Source organism: Phocoena phocoena, chromosome 7 (genome assembly GCF_963924675.1).
Source record: "Phocoena phocoena chromosome 7, mPhoPho1.1, whole genome shotgun sequence".
NCBI lineage: Eukaryota > Metazoa > Chordata > Mammalia > Artiodactyla > Phocoenidae > Phocoena > Phocoena phocoena.
The window spans coordinates 38749333-38768914 of record NC_089225.1 but is presented as its reverse complement, the minus strand read 5'-3'; the positions used below and the strand labels follow the sequence as shown (position 1 = coordinate 38768914).

General features: G+C 36.3%; 1 protein-coding gene across 1 annotated transcript in view; it reads right to left on the bottom strand.

Annotated features, from left to right (window-relative positions):
* Positions 1–19582, bottom strand: part of GALNT13 (polypeptide N-acetylgalactosaminyltransferase 13) — a 554418-nt gene that overhangs the window by 157152 nt on the left and 377684 nt on the right. Inside the window, exon 9 of the mRNA XM_065880130.1 lies at positions 12121–12301. Within this exon, the coding sequence (XP_065736202.1) occupies positions 12121–12301 (181 nt within the window). The remainder of the gene's footprint in view (positions 1–12120; positions 12302–19582) is intronic.

Genomic DNA, 19582 nt, shown 5'->3' with positions numbered 1-19582 from the left:
AGAGAAATCAAAACCTTTACAGACAAGCAAAAGATAAGAGAATTCACAAAACCAAACCAGCTTTACCAGAAATGCTAAAGGAACTTTTCTAGGCAGGAAGCACAAGAGAAGGAAAAGACCTATAATAACAAACCCAAAACAATTAAGAAAATGGTAATAGGAACATACATATCGATAACTACCTTAATTGTAAATGGATTAAATGCTCCAACCAAAAGACATAGACTGACTGAATGGATATGAAAACAAGACCCATATATATGCTGTCTACAAGAGATCGACTTCAGACCTAGAGACACATACAGACTGAAAGTGAGGGGATGGAAAAAGATATTCCATGCAAATGGAAATCAAAAGAAAGCTGGAGTAGCAATTCTCACATCAGACAAAATAGACTTTAAAATAAAGAATATTACAAGAGACAAAGAAGGACACTATATAATGATCAAGGGATCCATCCAAGAAGAAGATATAACAATTGTAAATATTTATGCACCCAACATAGGAGTACCTCAATACATAAGGCAAAGGCTAACAGCTGTAAAAGGGGAAGTCAACAGTAACACAATCATAGTACGGGACTTTAACACCCCACTTTCACCAACAGACAGATCATTCAAAATGAAAATAAATAAGGAGACACAAGCTTTAAATGATACACTAAACAAGATGGACTTAATTGGTATTTATAGGGCTTTCCATCCAAAAACAACAGAATACACTTTCTTCTCAAGTGCCCATGGAACATTCCCCAGGATAGGTCATATCTTGCGTCACAAATCAAGCCTTGGTAAATTTAAGAAAATTCAAATTGTATGAAGTATCCTTTCTGACCACAACGCTATTAGACTAGATATAAATTACAGGAAAAAATCTGTAAAAAATACAAACACATGGACTCTAAACAATACACTACTTAAAGAGCAAGAGATCACTGAAGAAACCAAAGAGAAATCAAAAAATACCTAGAAACAAATGACAATGAAAACACAATGATCCAAAACATATGGGATGCAGCAAAAGCAGTTCTAAGAGGGAAGTTTATAGCAATACAATCCTACTTCAAGAAACAAGAAACATCTCAAATAAACAACCTAAACTTACACCTAAAGCAATTAGAGAAAGAAGAAGAAGAACAACAGAAACCCCAAAGTTAGCAGAAGGAAAGAAATCACAAAGATCAGATCAGAAATAAATTAAAACGAATAAATTAAAAATAAATGAAGGAAACAATAGCAAAGACCAATGAAACTAAAGGCTGCTTCTTTGAGAAGATAAACAAAATGGATAAATCATTAGCCAGACTCATCAAGAAAAAAAAGGGAGAAAACTAAAACCAACAGAATTAGAAACGAAAAAGAAGAAGTAACAACTGACATGCAGAAATACAAAGGATCATGGGACATTATTACTAGCAACTCTATGCCAATAAAATGGACAACCTGGAAGAAATGAACAAATTCTTACAAAAGCACAAACTTCTGAGGCTAAACCAAGAAGAAATAGAAAATATAAACAGACCAATCACAAGCACTGAAATTGAGACAGTGATTAAAAATATTCAAACAAACAAAGCCCAGGACCAGATGGCTTTACAGGCGAATTCTATCAAACATTTAGGGAAGAGCTAACACCTATCCTTCTCAAACTGTTCCAAAATATAGCAGAGGGAGGAACACTCCCAAACTCATTCTACGAGGCCACTATCACCCTGATACCAAAACCAGACAAAGATGTCACAAAGAAAGAAAACTACAGGCCAATATCACTGATGAACATAGATGCAAAAATCCTCAAGAAAATACCAGCAAACAGAATCCAACAGCACATTAAAAGGGTCACACACCACGAGTAAGTGGGGTTTATCCCAGGAATGAAAGAATTCTTCAATATACTCAAGTCAAACAATGTGATACACCATATTAACAAATTGAAAGAGAAAAACAATATGATCATTTGAATAGATGCAGAAAAAGCTTTTGACAAAATTCAACACCCATTTATGATAAAAACCTATCAGAAAGTAGGCATAGAGGGAACTTACCTCAACATAATAAAGGCCATATATGACAAACCCACAGCCAACACTGTCCTCAGTGGTGAAAAACTGAAACCATTTCCTCTAAGATCAGGAACATACAAGGTTGGCCACTCTCACGACTATTATTCAACATAGTTTTGGAAGTTTTAGCCACAGCAATCAGAGGATAAAAAGAAATAAAAAGAACCCAAAATGGAAAAGAAGAAGTAAAGCTGTCACTGTTTGCAGATGACATGACACTATACATAGAGAATCCTAAAGATGCTACCAGAAAACTACTAGAGCTAATCAATGAATTTGGTAAAGTAGCAGGATACAAAATGAATGCGCAGAAATCTTCTGCATTCCTAGACACTAATGATAAAAAATTTGAAAGAGAAATTAGGAAACATTCCCATTTACTATTGCAACAAAAAGAATAAAATACCTTGGAATAAACCTACCTAAGGAGACAAAAGACCTGTATGCAGAAAACTATAAGACACTGAAGAAAGAAATTAAAGATGATACAAAAAAGTGGAGACATATACCATGTTCTTGAATTGGAAGAATCAACATTGTGAAAATGTCTCTACTATCCAAAGCAATCTACAGATTCAGTGCAATGCCTATCAAACTACCACTGGCATTTTTCACAGAACTAGAACAAAAAATTTTACAATTTGTATGGAAAAGCAAAAGACCCCAAGTACCTAAAGCAATCTTGAGAAAGAAAAATGGAGCTGGAGGAATTAGGCTTCTGGACTTCAGACTATACTACAAAGTTTTAGTAATCAAGATAGTATGGTACTGGCACAAAAACAGAAATATAGATCAATGGAACAGGATAGGAAGCCCAGAGATAAACCCACACAAATATGGTCACCTTATCTTTGATAAGGAAGGCAATAATATACAATTGAGAAAGGACAGCCTCTTCAGTAAGTGGTGCTGGAAAAACTGGACAGCTACATGTAAAAGGATGAAATTAGAACACTCCCTAACACCATACACAAAAATAAACTCAAAATGGATTACAGACCTAAATGTAAGGCTAGACACTATAAAACTATTAGAGGAAAACATAGGCAGAACAGTTTATGACATAAATCACAGAAAGACATTTTTTGACCCACAACCTAGAGAAATGGAAATAAAAACAAAAATAAAGAAATAGGGGCTTCCCTGGTGGCGCAGTGGTTGAGAGTCCGCCTGCCAATGCAGGGGACACAGGTTTGTGCCCCGGTCTGGGAAGATTCCACATGCCGCAGAGGGGCTGGGCCTGTGAGGCATGGCCACTGAGCCTGCATGTCCAGAGCCTGTGCTCCGCAACGGGAGAGGCCACAACAGTGAGAGGCCCGCGTACGGAAAAAAAAAAAAAAAAAGAAATGGGATCTATTTAAATTGAAAAGCTTTTCAAAGCAAAGGAAACCATAAACAAGATGAAGAGACAACCCTGAGAATGGGAGAAAATATTTGCAAATGAAGCAAGTGACAAACGATTAATCTCCAAAATTTACAAGCAGCTCATGCAGCTCAATATCAAAAAAACAAACAACTCAATTCAAAAAAGGGCAGAAGACCTACATACACATTTCTCCAAAGAAGATATATAGATTGCCAACAGACACATGAAAGGATGCTCAACATCACTAATCATTAGAGAAATGCAAATCAAAACTACAATGAGGTATCACCTCACACCAGTCAGAATGGCCATCATCAAAAAGTCTTCAAAGAATAAATGCTGGAGAGGGTGTGGAGAAAAGGGAACCCTCTTGCACTGTTGGTGGGAATGTAAATTGATACAGTCACTATGGAGAACAGTATGGAGGTTCCTTAAAAAACTAAAAATTGAACTACCATGTGACCCAGCAACCCTACTACTGGGCATATACTCTGAGAAAACCATAATTCAAGAAGAGTCATGTACCACAATGTTCATTGCAGCTCTATTTACAGTAGCTACAACATGGAAGCAACCTAAGAGTCCATCGAGAGAGGAATGGATAAAGAAGATGTGGCACATTTATACAATGGAATATTACTCAGCCATAAAAAGAAACAAAATTGAGTTATTTGTAGTGTGGTAGATGAAACTAGAGTCTGTCATACAGAATGGAAGATCAGGAATAAGACAAGGATGTCCACTCTTGCCACTATTATTCAACGTAGTTTTGGAAGTCCTAGCCAAGGCAATCGGAGAACAAAAAGAAATAAAAGGAATCCAGACTGGAAAAGAAGTACAATGTCACTGTTTGCAGATAACATGATACTATACATAGAGAATCCTAAAGATACCACCAGAAAACTACTAGAGCTAATCAGTGAATTTGGTGAAGGTGCAAGATACCAAATTAATGCATTCCTATACACTAATGATGAAAAATCTGAAGGTGAAATCAAGAAAACACTCCCATGTACCACTGCAACAAAAAGAATAAAATACCTAGGAATAAACTTACCTAAGGAGACAAAAGTCCTGTATGCAGAAAACTGTAAAACACTGATTAAAGAAATTAAAGATGATAAAAACAGATGGAGAGATATACCATGTTATTGGATTGGAAGAACCAATATTGTGAAAATGACTCTACTGCCCAAAGCAATCTACAGATTCAATGCAATCCCTATCAAATTACCAATGGCATTTTTTACAGAACTAGAACAAAAAATCTTAAAAGTTGTATGGAGACACAAAAGACTCCGAATAGCCAAAGCAGTCTTGAAGGAAAAAACGGAGCTGGAGGAATCAGCCTCCCTGACTTCAGTCTATACTACAGAGCTACAGTAATCAAGACAATATGGTACTGGCACAAAAACAGAAATATAGATCAATGCAACAGGAGAGAAAGCCCAGAGATAAACCCACGCACCTATGGTCAACTCATCTATGACAAAGGAGGCAAGGATATACAATGGAGAAAAGACAGTCTCTTCAATAAGTGGTGCTGGGAAAAATGGACAGCTACATGGAAAAGAATGAAATTAGAACCCTCCCTAACACCATAAACAAAAATAAACTCAAAATAGATTAGAGACCTAAATGTTAAGACCGGACACTATAAAACTTAGAGGAAAATATAGGAAGAACACTCTTTGACATAAATCACAGCAAGATCTTTTTTGATCCACCTCCTAGAGTATGGAAATACAAATAAAAATAAACAAATGGGACCTAATGAAACTTAAAAGCTTTTGCAAAGCAAAGGAAACTTCAAAGAAGATGAAAAGACAACACTCAGAATGGGAGAAAATATTTGCAAATGAATCAACAAAGGATTAATCTCCAAAATATATAAACAGTTCATGAGCTCAATATTGTAAAAACAAACAAGCCAATCCAAAAATGGGCAGACGACCTAAATAGACATTTCTCCAAAGAAGACATACAGATGGCCAAGAAGCACATGAAAAGCTGCTCAACATCACTAATTATTAGGGAAATGAAAATCAAAGCTACAATGAGATTATCACCTCACACCAGTTAGAATGGGCATCATCAGAAAATCTACAACAACAAATGCTGGAGAGGGTGTGGAGAAAAGGGAACCCTCTTGCACTGTTGGTGGGAATGTAAATTGATACAGCCACTATGGAGAACAGTCTGGAGGTTCCTTAAGAAACTAAAAATAGAATTACCATATGATCCAGCAATCTCACTACTGGGCATATACCCAGAGAAAACCATAATTCAAAAGACACATGCACCCCAATGTTCATTGCAGCACTATTTACAATAGCTAGGTCATGGAAGCAACCTAAATGCCCATCGACAGATGAATGGATAAAGAAGTTGTGGTACCTATATACAATGGAATATTACTCAACCATAAAAAGGAACGAAATTGGGTCATTTGTTGAGATGTGGATGGACCTAGAGACTGTCATACAGAGTGAAGTAAGTCAGAAAGAGAAAAACAAATATCGTATATTAACGCATGTATGTGGAACCTAGAAAAATGGTACAGATGAACCTGTTTGCAGGGTAGAAGTTGAGACACAGATGTAGAGAACAAACGTATGGACACCAAGGGGGGAAAACTGCAGTGGGGTGGGGATGGTGGTGTGCTGAATTGGGCGACTGGGATTGACATGTATACACTGATGTGTATAAAATTGATGACTAATAAGAATGTGCAGTATAAAAAAACAAACAAACAAACAAACAAATACTAAACTTGCTTTGGATTATTTGTATGGAAATATGTTAATATAAATGTTTCAGACATTACATGAAATTTCTAAAAATCTTATATGTTCTGGTACAATGTTATAAGTCATAATTCTAGTTATTACTTTAAAATGTATATCTCAGAAATAACTAAATTTCCTTGTCAATTGCATTATTATGATCTTTCATCAAATCTTTAACCATGGTCATTTTTAAGTCTTTTGACATTTACAGACAGTTCTGGGTATACTCTGATGCTTTTGCAAAAACGTTCCTATAAAAGGGTTTCATCTTCAAGGAATTCATGGAAAAGACTCTGACATGTACAGGTTTCTGGTAACTGACTACACTGCTGAACTGAATGAATAAGCATTTTCAGAACTCAAATGGAAAACTGATGAATTCATAAAAGTGCTAACAAAAGATCAAGATGAAAAAAAATTAATGACATGGGACTGAGTGAACTGATGAGGATGATTATAATTTTTGTGACTTTCTGTTTGAATAAAAAAAAAATCCCTCAAGGACTCAGAGGCAAAAAATATACAAATCAATTTTCACTGCAAAGTAAAGGAGCTGTTACAGTGGAGGATTCCTGGACTGAATGTCAATATTATGACATAGTGTGAGTGTGTTTCGTGTTTGGTAATTGCAATCATTGTTGCTTTTGTTCTGGTCATCCATTTACAATGCTTGGTGTCAGCTTATTTATCTCTTGTAAAAATAAAATACAGTGTGTGTGTGTGGACAAAAAAGAACAAATTAGACTTATGAACATGCTCTCAGAACAGAACTTGTTTCTATGTAGGGGACTTACTGTAGATCTTAATTTCTTCATTCGTAAATAAATTACTATTTTAATAAAAAAAAAAAATGACCAGTGATCGACTACAGCAAGGGAAAGCTGTTGTCTGTCCACTGCAACAATATTGAGTGTAGGTGTCATCATTTACTTCAACATTTGGCTTTTCAAGGGAATCACACAGGTATATGAATTGTGTTATTACAATATAGCATATCAAAATGATGCAGAATTTCCTCCTCATAATATCATATTCGCTCAGTGATACCATGGTTGATACTGCTAAGAAAGCATTTATTAAGTAATAAAAATCCAAAATTCATAGGTACAAACATACTTTACCTTCGTAAGTGCCACACTCTTTTCAGATGAATTCATGTCAACTCAACCAAAAACTGATATCCCTGGATTATTAAAAAAATACATATCTATGTGCTGCACATTTTGCTGGAAACATCAAAACCTGGGCTTATGAAATCAGCCTGGAACCACATTTTTATGACTCATAAAAGAAATTAGGCCCTAAACGCAAAGGGCTGGTTATTAAATATTGTATCTTTAAAAAAATCAGCGTGTTGAAAAACATTTCTATTTTGTAGGTACAAATTTCAAGAGATAGAAACGAATAAAGTCCTTAAACTTTAATAATGATCCGAAGATGCTATTAACAAAGACTACCTTTGATGAGCTGAGCTTTCGAAAGCATTTTTGAAAGGTTAGCAATTGAGAGTTAACCTTCAAAGTAAGTTCAAGGATCCTTCTTTAAATGCTTACTTGGAATACAGATCAAAATACTACAATAATGTCAAGGAAAATAAGCTGTTTTCCCAGTTACATATAAATACTTTTAAAGGTATGTTTGGGGAGTCTTTACCATTTTATCTTCAGTTTGTGCTCAAAACAAGAGCACAGCTGTCCATTAAGAAAAGGAAAAAGAACAACCAGAGGTTGTGAAAGGACAGCTGCATCTAATCACCATGTCAATTGATACACTGTTAGAAATCTACCTCGGCAAAGAAAGAAAATCAATATTTATAGAACAGCCAGCATTTCAAATATATGGTTAGTGCTGTGACTACACTCTATTTTAAAATTCTTAAGTTTTTTACCTGTGACCAATAGGATAAAAACGTTGCCATTTATAATGGGGTGTTCTGTGCAGAGTGGTTTCTGATTACATCAGGTCATTTCAAAGGATTTGCTAGGACAATCAGGTTGGCTCAAGCTGAATCAGCCCAATTACTAGTAAAAACTGCCTCAGGCTTTAAGAGCCTAAAGGGCGTTAAAACTCTGATGCTATAGTATTTGCATCCTTAAAAATACAGCTGGAAAGCAAACAAAACAAATGTTGAAAATGCATTCTTCAACACTATTTCAAAGTATTTCTACTCTTCATTCATATACCCATTTAGGAGACATAATTAGACACTGCAACTCTACCAGTATTGCCAATGGCTAATGGGCATAGGGCAAGACAATTAGGACATATAGTAAATACTTTGAAAAAAATCAGATAAAAGTAATTCAGACATGTAGCTATTTATATGACTCCTTTTAACTTTAAATTAATGGGGGTCATGAGAAAAATACAAATCAACATGTGTAAAAGTATCTTATTTTAAGTTTATGAGCTCTTGTATTATGCTGCTCTATTAGAAAATGTCATTGTCCTTCTAAATTGTCCCTATTAGACTTTTATATTAGTCCTGGAAGGTAAGATTATATGACTATGTGTGCCAGTGATTACAGTGGAATCATAGAGCCCAAAGCACACAGGTAAGCCAATGGAACCTTCTTTTCTGATGGCAGGCTCAGAGGAATGACAGTGCAGGCATAGGAAGAATACCTTTCACCTCTCTTTTATCAGTGGGTCCTTTCTCAGGTTGCATTAGAGAAGTGGGACAAAGGGTTCCCATTTGCTGCAATTCTTATGAAGAGATTCCCTGGTATAGAGGAGATATCCATGGAGAATTCAGTAGAAAAGAAGAAACAAAAGTGGCTCCCTTCAAAAATTCACTCATTCATTTAGTCATTCACTTATTCTTCTAATTATTCAACACATATTTTCTTTCAAGGACTGCAAAGTGACAGGAAAGTTGCTAAGCACGGTAAATACAAGTCTCTGAACTACTTTGGCAATAGATATAGGTAATAAAAATTAAACAATGTAGTACATAGCAATGATGGATGGTATCATGGTATCGAAACTGCAGGAAATACACCTTTGAGAGAGAAAGAATACCCAGTTAGTTCAAGACAGAACTGAAGCATCCCTGAAACCAAAAAATAAAGTAGGTAGGAGCATATTGGAAGGAAGCAAAATTGTTGTCAAAATTCAATCATAAAGACTCAGTACTTAAAGATCACATTTCGAACAACTGCATAAGTGGAGAATAAGATGTAGTACTAGAAGCCCTGGTATAAAAAAAATGGGAGTCTCCTTATAAAACATCTTGGGCAAATGAACAGATACACGGAGGTGCTGCTAGAAAGAACTGTAACATTTTCCTTAGCCGGACTATTATGGAGGTTCTGGAGACTTAAAAAACTCAATATAAACCATTTTAGAGTTTTTTGTAAACATGTGTGTGTCTGCGTGTGTGTTTATGTATACTATAGAAAAAGATATAATTCTAAGCAAAAATGTGCAAGCATGTGTCCCTCCCATCTCCCCCATACCAACTTCTCTTCTTACAAACTTAGATGAAAGACAGAAACCCAACAATTTTAGATGATAGCGAAGAAATCCATGATTTTGATTTTAAGAGTACCAGAAACTGCCAGTAATGACAAAATTAGTTATCCACTCAACAAAGGCTTGCCATCATACAAATGACAGATTCCTGACTTCCCCAATACAACCTACTTTATCTGATTTTTGGATGATTTGAAACCTGCCTAGGGCTAGCATTGTTTATAGGCATCCAACTCTAGTTTCCAGTTTACTTCCCTCCTTCCCTTTCCACTGAGAAGCAATTTATTGTTTCACATTTTTGGTTTTCCCTCTTTGCCCACACACAGCAGGCAGGTTCCATACTCAGCGATGCTGTCTCTGAGACATCCAGAAGCATAAATGCCCCTTAGGAAATTCCCAGATACTTTCAGCATATTCCCCAAGTGTCCTTTTACTGCTTTCCAAAGTAATTTCTGGGCTTAAATGAGCCCATTTTATAAGAATAATAACCTTCCAAATGATATTTATTGTAATGTAAAAACTACATTTTCCAGAATATACAAACAGTCCCTCTTGAGCAGCAAGTCATTAGTTCCAGATAGCAGGCATTTTCTTTCATTCTTTAAACTCTAAAGCTTGTCATTTCATTGCATTTTGAGAAATGGTTCTACCACTTATCTGCCTTTTTCACTCAATGGGAAATTATACAAAAGACTAACACCTGACTTTCTACAACTAATATTCATCATGAGTGAATAGAATACATATGGTTACAATTATTCTCAATTGCTTACATTCCCGAATGTACGCTGTATATAATCCCACATAACACATTTCTTTCTTGCATTAATTCTTTCTTCATATTTGAGCTTATATATTTCTACAAGTAATGATCTGAATTCAAAAAGTATCATCAAAAGAAAATGAAAAGGTTATATAACATCTGGACTGGGTTTCTACTGTAAAGAGAAATACATCTATACGCGAAATAGTGTTCCTGGCAATAGCTTCTTGACATAGAGGAGGGTTAAAAATGTGTGAAAAAAATCCATCTCCTAATCACACATTTACACATGCATTGCCCCAATTTTTCTTTTCTGTGGAGTAATGTTGGATCTTAATAAGAAAGTTCATGCTGCTCATTCCCTTTTTCATCTATAAAAGAAGGATGTTCACAGCCTCATATATACTTTCAGAACTAGAGCACGTCAATTAGAACCCACACTGACTTTTCTAAACCTGTGATAGATGATAATGTAGAAAAGAGGAAGTGGGCATGGATTTTTGTTGTTGTTCTTACAGGTTACATAATAATGGCATTGATGACCGTAAGGCCTATCATAAACTATCAAAAATAGAACATTACAAATTATTTTATAAATACAGCTGAATTCCTGTTATATTAATTTATGCTTTGGTTTCTTTGGACTTTGAGATCTTGAAGATAAACCTGTGTCTTCCTCTTATCTGTATCTTCTCATATGTTTCTTTTTTTCCTTAAAAAAATGTAATACCTCAGAGGTTTTTTTTAATAATTAATATGGCTGTTGGAGAAATCCTAAAAAATTTTAAAGAATGCAATAACTCATAATGATGCCACCCAGTAATGGGATTTTCTCACAATGATTTATTTATTTTCTCTTTTTTAATGACATTTAAAATTTTCTTTTAATTATTTATTTTCTTTTAAAATTTGTTTTTAATGAATTTTGAAAAATAATTGCCTTATAAAGAAAATTTATAAAATATAGAAAAGTATAAGGAAAATAATGAAATTACTCATAATCTCACTACCCAGTGATAGCCTAAATTTACTTCTATTTCTATAACTATCCTTCTCTGTAACTAAAGTAGGATATTTTATTGTCCCATATTATGCTTTTTCACATATTTATCGATGAGTAATTTACTGTCATTTAATATTCTTTAAAATATAATTTTTTATATCTGCATAGTTTTCCATCTTGTTTCTGTAGGAAATCATTTCATCTTTCCCTACTCAGATATTTAAGAAAACAAGGCAGTAGAAAACATCTCTTTATAAACATTAAAAAAATTCCTTACCAACTCAGTCAGTCTTATGTGTGTAACACAGAAATAAAGACTTACTTCCCTTAAAAATTTTTTTCTTAAATTGAGCTGGTACATGTCAGTTAAATTTGGATGGCCTTATATATTGATTGCTTCATTTTTTTTTAGCATAATACTTGTGCCCAGAAAGAAACAAAGAAAAAAGAATATTTAGGCATTTGAGATGAGGATAGTCTTTCTCATTTTAGGTCAAAATTGACTTCATAGGACAACTTCTCAAACACAATTTTCTACAATATTATGGTGATAAACAATATCTTATTTAAACTAGTAGAAGAGGAGCAATAATGCAACACATACTCAGCATGTTTAAAATTGTATCTTCCCCTGCAGAGGAAGAAAATGTCAGAATTGCTTACCTGGGGATATGATATAAAAGAAATCTTTAAATTCATCCATCCAAACTTCTGCCAGTCTCCTGTTGTTCTTGTTGATGACATGACCAGTGCCACCAGGGAAAGTGTATGGAGTTGCCTTCCGAAAAACGTGACCCACGTGGGAGCAAGTCACAATTTCCAATGAGCCTCCACATTGCCAAATCTGGGAAAAAAAGAGCAATTGTTGTATAGCAATCATTGCAGATAATGCAGTAATATTGTCTGAGAAGCAACTGAGGCTAACTCAGTTAAGACCAAATCTTCAGATCTTACTTGGTTCAAACAATGTCAGATGAACACAAAATTTAGAATGGGTATACTTGGGTTTGGCAAAGGATTCTAATTTGGAAGAGTTTGATGTATTTAAATATTGTAGTATTGGAATTGTGGAAGATGTAATTATTTTTATGTGTCTTTATTAGACTACCTAATTTTCAGTTTCTAATACTTAACCTAATTTCTATTTAATAGATATTTGGTATCCAAAATTTTCTATAAGTAAATGAATTTGTACATGTTGGATGCCATGGTCAATAACTAAATCTGATTTGGAGAAAATCAATCTGCAATACCCCATCCACCTGGAACTTCAAGTAACCATTCATTTTCACCTCTCCATATCTCCTGTATCTTAGGCTTTTGAATAAGCTATTATTCTTATTAAAGCATGCTAAGTATCCTTTAAATCTATTCAACTTCTATGCATCCTTTAAAGCCCACTTCCAGGATCATTTCTTCTAGGCAGCTCTGTGGGGAGATTTAGTACTGTGTGACTTTGTACTTTAAACACAGTTGTGTTAAGAACATATTACAATGTATTGGGTTGGCCAAAATGTTCATTTGGGTTCTTCTGTAACATTGTATGGAAAAACCCGAATGAACTTTTTGGCCAACTCAATATTTTAAATTGTTCACTTCACTATTGCTCCCTTAAAATTATGAACCCTTGAAAGACAAATGCTATATATTTCTTGGTATCCTAGATTTACTGTTCAGTTGAGGATAGGTATTAAGTGTCCATAAAACATTTATTTCTATAAAATTATATTATATAGCCATAGGTTACAATAGCATGTATGTGTATGTTATATATGTATATCATACATATAAATATATTATATATATATATACATATAGTACATTTATTCATCCTAGTAAATGAAAGTCATAATTATTGCCATCTGTAATTGGAAGGATTTGGCTTTATACCATAAATAACATTATTCTTATTTTAAGAAGAGCTGTTGGGCTTCCCTGGTGGTACAGTGGTTGAGAGTCCACCTGCTGATGCAGGGGACACGGGTTCGTGCCCCGGTTCAGGAAGATCCCACATGCCACGGAGCAGCTGGGCCCGTGAGCCATGGCCGCTGAGCCTGCGCGTCCGGAGCCCGTGCTCCGCAACGGGAGAGGCCACAACAGTGAGAGGCCCGCGTACAGGAAAAAAAAAAAAAAAAAAAAAAAAAAAAGAGCTGTTTATTTTGGAAGAAAAGGTTTTCTCCTATTGATCCCTCAAGTAATATTCATCTGAGAAGAGGGCTGCTATTGGTCTTGGGTAGCAGTAAGAGACATCTTTTCTAGAAGATGAAAGATGATAAATAAGTTATACTCATCAACAATGTTTGTGCATTATATGTACAGTCTATTCTATCTCATTTTCTAATTGTTTAAACAGTGTGATGCTAATAGAAAAGATGTTCCAACCCAATGCTGAAATGATGGACAATATAAAAGAGGAATGGAATTCACCATATCCCTAGAAAGACGGGTAGCTCATTCTTAAATAATCAAATTACTTAATTGATTGGTAACTTTCTCATCTTTCTAGCATAAAGTCTATAAACTGTCTTGTAATTACACAACTCTTTACATTCCTCCTTTCTATTAAAATAGAGGAAGTTAATTCTTCTCCTACCAAAGACAAATCAATACTTGTATGTCAGTCTAGAGCATATTACTTAAGTCTGTCTTAATGACTTCATTGATTTGGTCCTCCCCTTGAGTTTCTCCTGAAACATCAGTCATTTCCCTCATAATTGGATTATGCCCATCTTTGCATAATACCTCCTAAACCTCCTATCTTTCAAACAGATTTAAAATAGAGATAAACAAATTTTTAAAATTACAAAACACAACAAAAGGTTCATCCCTTGATCTATATTCCCATCCAACATATCTCTTCTTTCTGTTTCCCCTCACTGTAATTAATATAATTTTTTTACTGATACATGTTATATCCCTTCCTCAATTTTCATCTGTTCTTCTACTCATCGTGAAATGCTGTTTATTTCCGCAGTCCCACAATATTGCCATGATGAAAATCACAAATTTCTCCTTTGATGAATATCTAGCAGACTCCTTTCTTGGATCCTCTTGCTTTTCATCCTACTACTTCACTATTTATACATTTTCACTCTAAATTTTTATTTAAATGTTGGCATTATTCCTTCTTTGTTCATTCTCTAGGTGGTCTTATTTGTTCTTATTATTTTATGCATGATCTGAATACACAAAACCCCTGCAGTAACATCTCAGCCCAGACTTTTCCTCTGGGATCCAGACTTGTGTATCCAAACACCTACTTGATACCTCCTCTTGCAAGACTCAGAGGCATCCAAATAAACATGTCTGAAGTGGAATTGTTAATTTATCTCCACCTTGTCAGCCAGATCTTATTTTCTTTCAGTTTTTTTGTTTGTTTGTTTTCTTGCGGTACGCGGGCCTCTCACTATTGTGGCCCCTCCCGGAGCACAGGCTCCGAAGGCGCAGGCTCAGTGGCCATGGCTCATGGGCCCAGCCGCTCTGCGGCATGTGGGATCTTCCCGGACCGGGGCACGAACCTGTGTCCCCTGCATCGGCAGGCGGACTCTCAACCACTGCGCCACCAGGGAAGCCCTCAGTTTTTTTTTTTTAAACCATCAATAAATGGAGCCACTATTCACCCAGGCAGTCAATCCAAAAACAAAACAAAGCAAAAATGACAATAGAACTCCCTTCTCCCCCCAAAAAATCCCCTAGAAGTCATCGCCGATTTCTTCTTTTCTTTCATCACTTATATTCCATCCATTAACAAATCCTGGTGGTGCTATCTATAAAACAATTCTCAGTATATCCATCTCGTTCTGTCTCTACTGCCACCATCCTTGTCCTAATCATCAACATCTCTTATCTGTCAGTTGTAATAGGCTCTTAATTGTTTTTCTACTATCACTGTTGCTCTTCTATAATTTGTTTTCTGCTGAGAAATCAGAGTGGTCTTTAAAATTCTTAATCATGTCATTTTACTTCCCTGCTTCAAATCCTTCAATGGTTTTTCACTGCACTGAAATAAAATCCTTTATCAAGGCCTCTAAGAACTACACGACTCTCCCCTTCTGTCAATAAACTATGGTGATATTGGCCCTCTGTCATTTCCTAGAATAACAAATCACATATTTTCTTCACACACCAAAGCTTCAACATGCGCTTTCCTTATACCTGGAAAACAATTCTGTCAGCCCTTCACTGGACTGCCTCTTTCCCATACTTCTCATCTCAGCTAACATATCACCTCATCAGATTTTCCCTAACTGCCATATTTAAAGTGCCCACCCAAGTTATTTTCTCTAATAGCATCCTATTTGTTGCCTTCATTGCTTATCACAATCTGCAGTTTATTTCTCTAACTGTTTGGCTATGCACATATTCTCCCAACTAGAACGTAGACTTTAGAAGGGCAGTGGAGAGGTTTACTCATGGTTGCACCCCCAGAGCCCAGCCCACTGCTTGTTACATGGTAGGTGTCACTGTATGTTGGTTGAATGGAAGAATGGAAACTCAAATTTAACTACCAAGACTAACATTAAAAAAGCAACCCTGGGGCTTCCCTGGTGACGCAGTGGTTGAGAGTCTGCCTGCCAATGCAGGGGACACGGGTTCGTGCCCCGGTCCGGGAAGATCCCACATGCCGAGGAGCGGCTGGACCCGTGAGCTATGGCCGCTAAGCCTGCGCGTCTGGAGCCTGTGTTCCGCAGCGGGAGAGGCCACAACGGTGAGAGGCCCGCGTACCAGAAAAAAACAAAAAACAAAAAAAAACCAAGCAACCCTGGCAGAATGATGAGATTTAAACAGACGTATTTTTGGAGGGATTTTAAATTACATTTTTTAAGGAAATATTTTTAGTACCAAACTAGGCAGAGTAGTCTAGTAAAATGATATGCAACTGCTGTTCCACATGTCTTGGGAACTGAGGAAGGTCTTTGGAGGTCACAACACAACAAATAAACATCAGAAATGGTTGATGGTTTATGGCAAACAAGGTTGCTAAATAACACATTCTTAATTTTTTTTTTTTTTTTTTTTTTTGCGGTACGCAGGCCTCTCACTGTTGTGGCCTCTCCCACTGCGGAGCACAGCTTCCGGACGCGCAGGCTCAGCAGCCATGGCCCACGGGCCCAGCCGCTCCGCGGCATGCGGGATCCTCCCGGACCGGGGCACGAACCCGCGTCCCCCACACCAGCAGGCAGACTCCCAACCACTGCGCCACCAGGGAAGCCCCACATACTTTATTTTTAATGTGTTTTCAAAGTAACCATTTAGTCCAACTGATACTATCTCTTAAAAACATGATTTAGTAAAGTACTCAGGTGTTTGTACGGCGACCACACCATTCAACAAGGTGCCCTGAATTCAGAAGAAATAGCATATGATATGTTATACTTGAGGGGGAATTGAAAAACTTTTCCTTATTGTGAGGAGCACAGTGTTAGTGGTAGAGCTTTCCCTTCTCCTCTATGGATTAGGTATGACTAAAGAGTTCCTTTCTTCCTTCACCCAGGTCATATAAGGGAAATAAATGCATGGAGAGACTGGCATTTCACTCCTGGCTGGACACTTGCTGAGCAGCAAAATCAGCAGATTACCCTGGTGCTCCCATTGGAACATAGCAGAATATGGTGAGTGAGTCTATGGGAAAGCCTCAAGTGTGGGGAAAAACATGACCCTAGTAAAATGGGGACCACCTCTAGTCTAGAGAATCCTGAAGGTGGGCTGGGGTTTATTGAACAGCTTGTTCCAGCAAAATTGATAGGTCCAGTGATGCAGTGACCCTGGGAGGGAGTGGTCTTTGGAGACAACTGGACAAGACTTCAGGGGTTTCAAAACTCTACAGAGCATGGAATATAGACTAGAAAAAAGTGATCTGTGGCACTAGCAATATGGCAGATCAGCAAGGAGATGTACCACTGGAAAAGGCAGCTGGGGACCTCACAGGGTGAGAGAGAGAAAGATTTCCCTCTTCAAAAGGGCCTTGTATAACAGACGTGGTAAAAGGTGAAGTTCAGAACACTTCTAAGAAAACAGTGAAACCATGTACAGAAGCCTATCATATAAATGGAGGCCACTAGTAGCAAGTGGAACCACACTGAGCCAACAACAGTCAGACATCATAAAATATATCAGATAAGACCTGCTGTTTCTCTAGCCCTCTTATTTGACCCCATACACTGTAGAAGTGGCAACCCAGAGAACCCTGACCTTCCCCATTCCAAGAGCTTCTATCAGCATTGTCCTGGGGAGAGAAGAGAATGTGAACTGTGATTGCTTACAAAATCAAAGCCTTTAAGCTGAACATTACTAGTATTTTTAATAACTGAAAGTGACCAGAAAGCTATAGAATCTGTGCTAAATGATGTCACATTGGAAAGGAATATTCTTCAGAGCATGAAGCAATGATTGGAGAAAAAGTAAAACCATTTTAAGTGTGCATGCTTACTAAATACAGACTATGCAATAAGCCCTACTGCAAACGAACCAGTGATTTACAGCCGTCCTCAGGGTTCCCAAGTTGCCTTTTTGCAAATATGGATTAGCACTGTGGTTGTGTGAGGGCACTTTATTTCTACTCTTCCACTTCTTGGCCCTACCCTGGTTTTGTATGCTTATGGCTTCTATGGCCCAAGCTTGCACACAGAAAAGAAAAAAAAAAATCTAGTTTGAAATCCTTTAAAAGTAGAGTTCCAGTGGTCTCACTTCTTATACAAAAGTGCTGATTTCTGGTTATCCTCTAAGCAATGAGATCTTTGTGTGTACATGTAAAGGCATAATTCACTAATGACTGTTGATTTACAAGACAGAAGGAAAACCTGCCCCTGATGTTGATTCTCACAGATAGAGGCAGATTTTTTAGTATATTTAGGAGAGATAACAGAGGTGGAGGTAACTCTTCTATAACTCAGTGGATACTGGCCTGTGCTTTGCTTGTGGATCATACTCTACTGACTCCTGGAATAAAATGCATACTTTTCCCATTGCCATCTGTGCTCATAGAATGTGTGAATAAATACTCATATTGCATTTCCAAAGTAAAGCATCTCCCCCAAATTTACACTAAAATAAAAAGATCAAGGTAGAAAAGCATAATGTTATGCATTAATTAGGCTGATATCTGGTCATGCTAATACCCAGTTAATATGAAAACAAAATATTTAATTGATCAAATATTGACCAGACAGTTGCCATATACTTAGTAGACATTTGGGTAATGTGAAATAATTAAAAAATAAACAGTTCCCAGAAAACTATATGATTAAATATTAAAGTGGAGAGAATTCAAATTGAGTGGAGTCCCTAATGACTACCATGATAATTTCCCTTAGTGTATCTTTAATAAATATTTTGGAAGGACGGATGAAAGGAAAGAAAGAAGAAAAAAAAAGAAGGAAGAGTATGACACAGTCATTAAGAATTTGGGCTTGGAAATAAGCAAACAGAATTTTCTAGGGGCTCTCTCACTTACTATCTATGTACACTGGTGAAAATTATTTACATCTCCAAGACCTTGATGTTCCCATTGGAAAACAATGATAATAATAACTGCTTCCTAAGACCATAATGAGATTGTGTGTATCAAGCACCATGCCTGACACCTCATATGGGAGGAAATAAAATGTTATTTGTATATTAGTTCCTGCTGTTCAGGAAAACCAACATATGTAGATTATTAGCTGATTCTTGCTTCTTAAAAAATATTTAGCTACACTTTGGTGAGTTTTACCTCTTTTTGAAATTGCAATATCAATGGCTGGGGACTTAGGTGAGGAGTTTAAAAGAATTGCCAATTAGTTCCCAATTAGAATACTACATTTTGTTCTCTGAAATTAATTTACAATGTTTAAACACAATATATAAACTGAAATGTCTCATCCACATAAACATGTGATGTCCGAATTACTTTGTATCATAGAGCATATCTGATTGTTATTTTCTAGGCTTCCAAAAAGATTAATATTTGTATGTTACTTCTCTCAAATAAATTTGACCATGTGTAACATACAAACTGTCCTTTTATCCACAGAGGATTGAAGCTAGCTGGTTACTTGTCTTGCTTCCCAGATATTTTTATGAGAGTCTTTTGATGATGGAGAAGGTTATTAATCAAAATGCAAAATGCCCATTGCTCATTTGATTA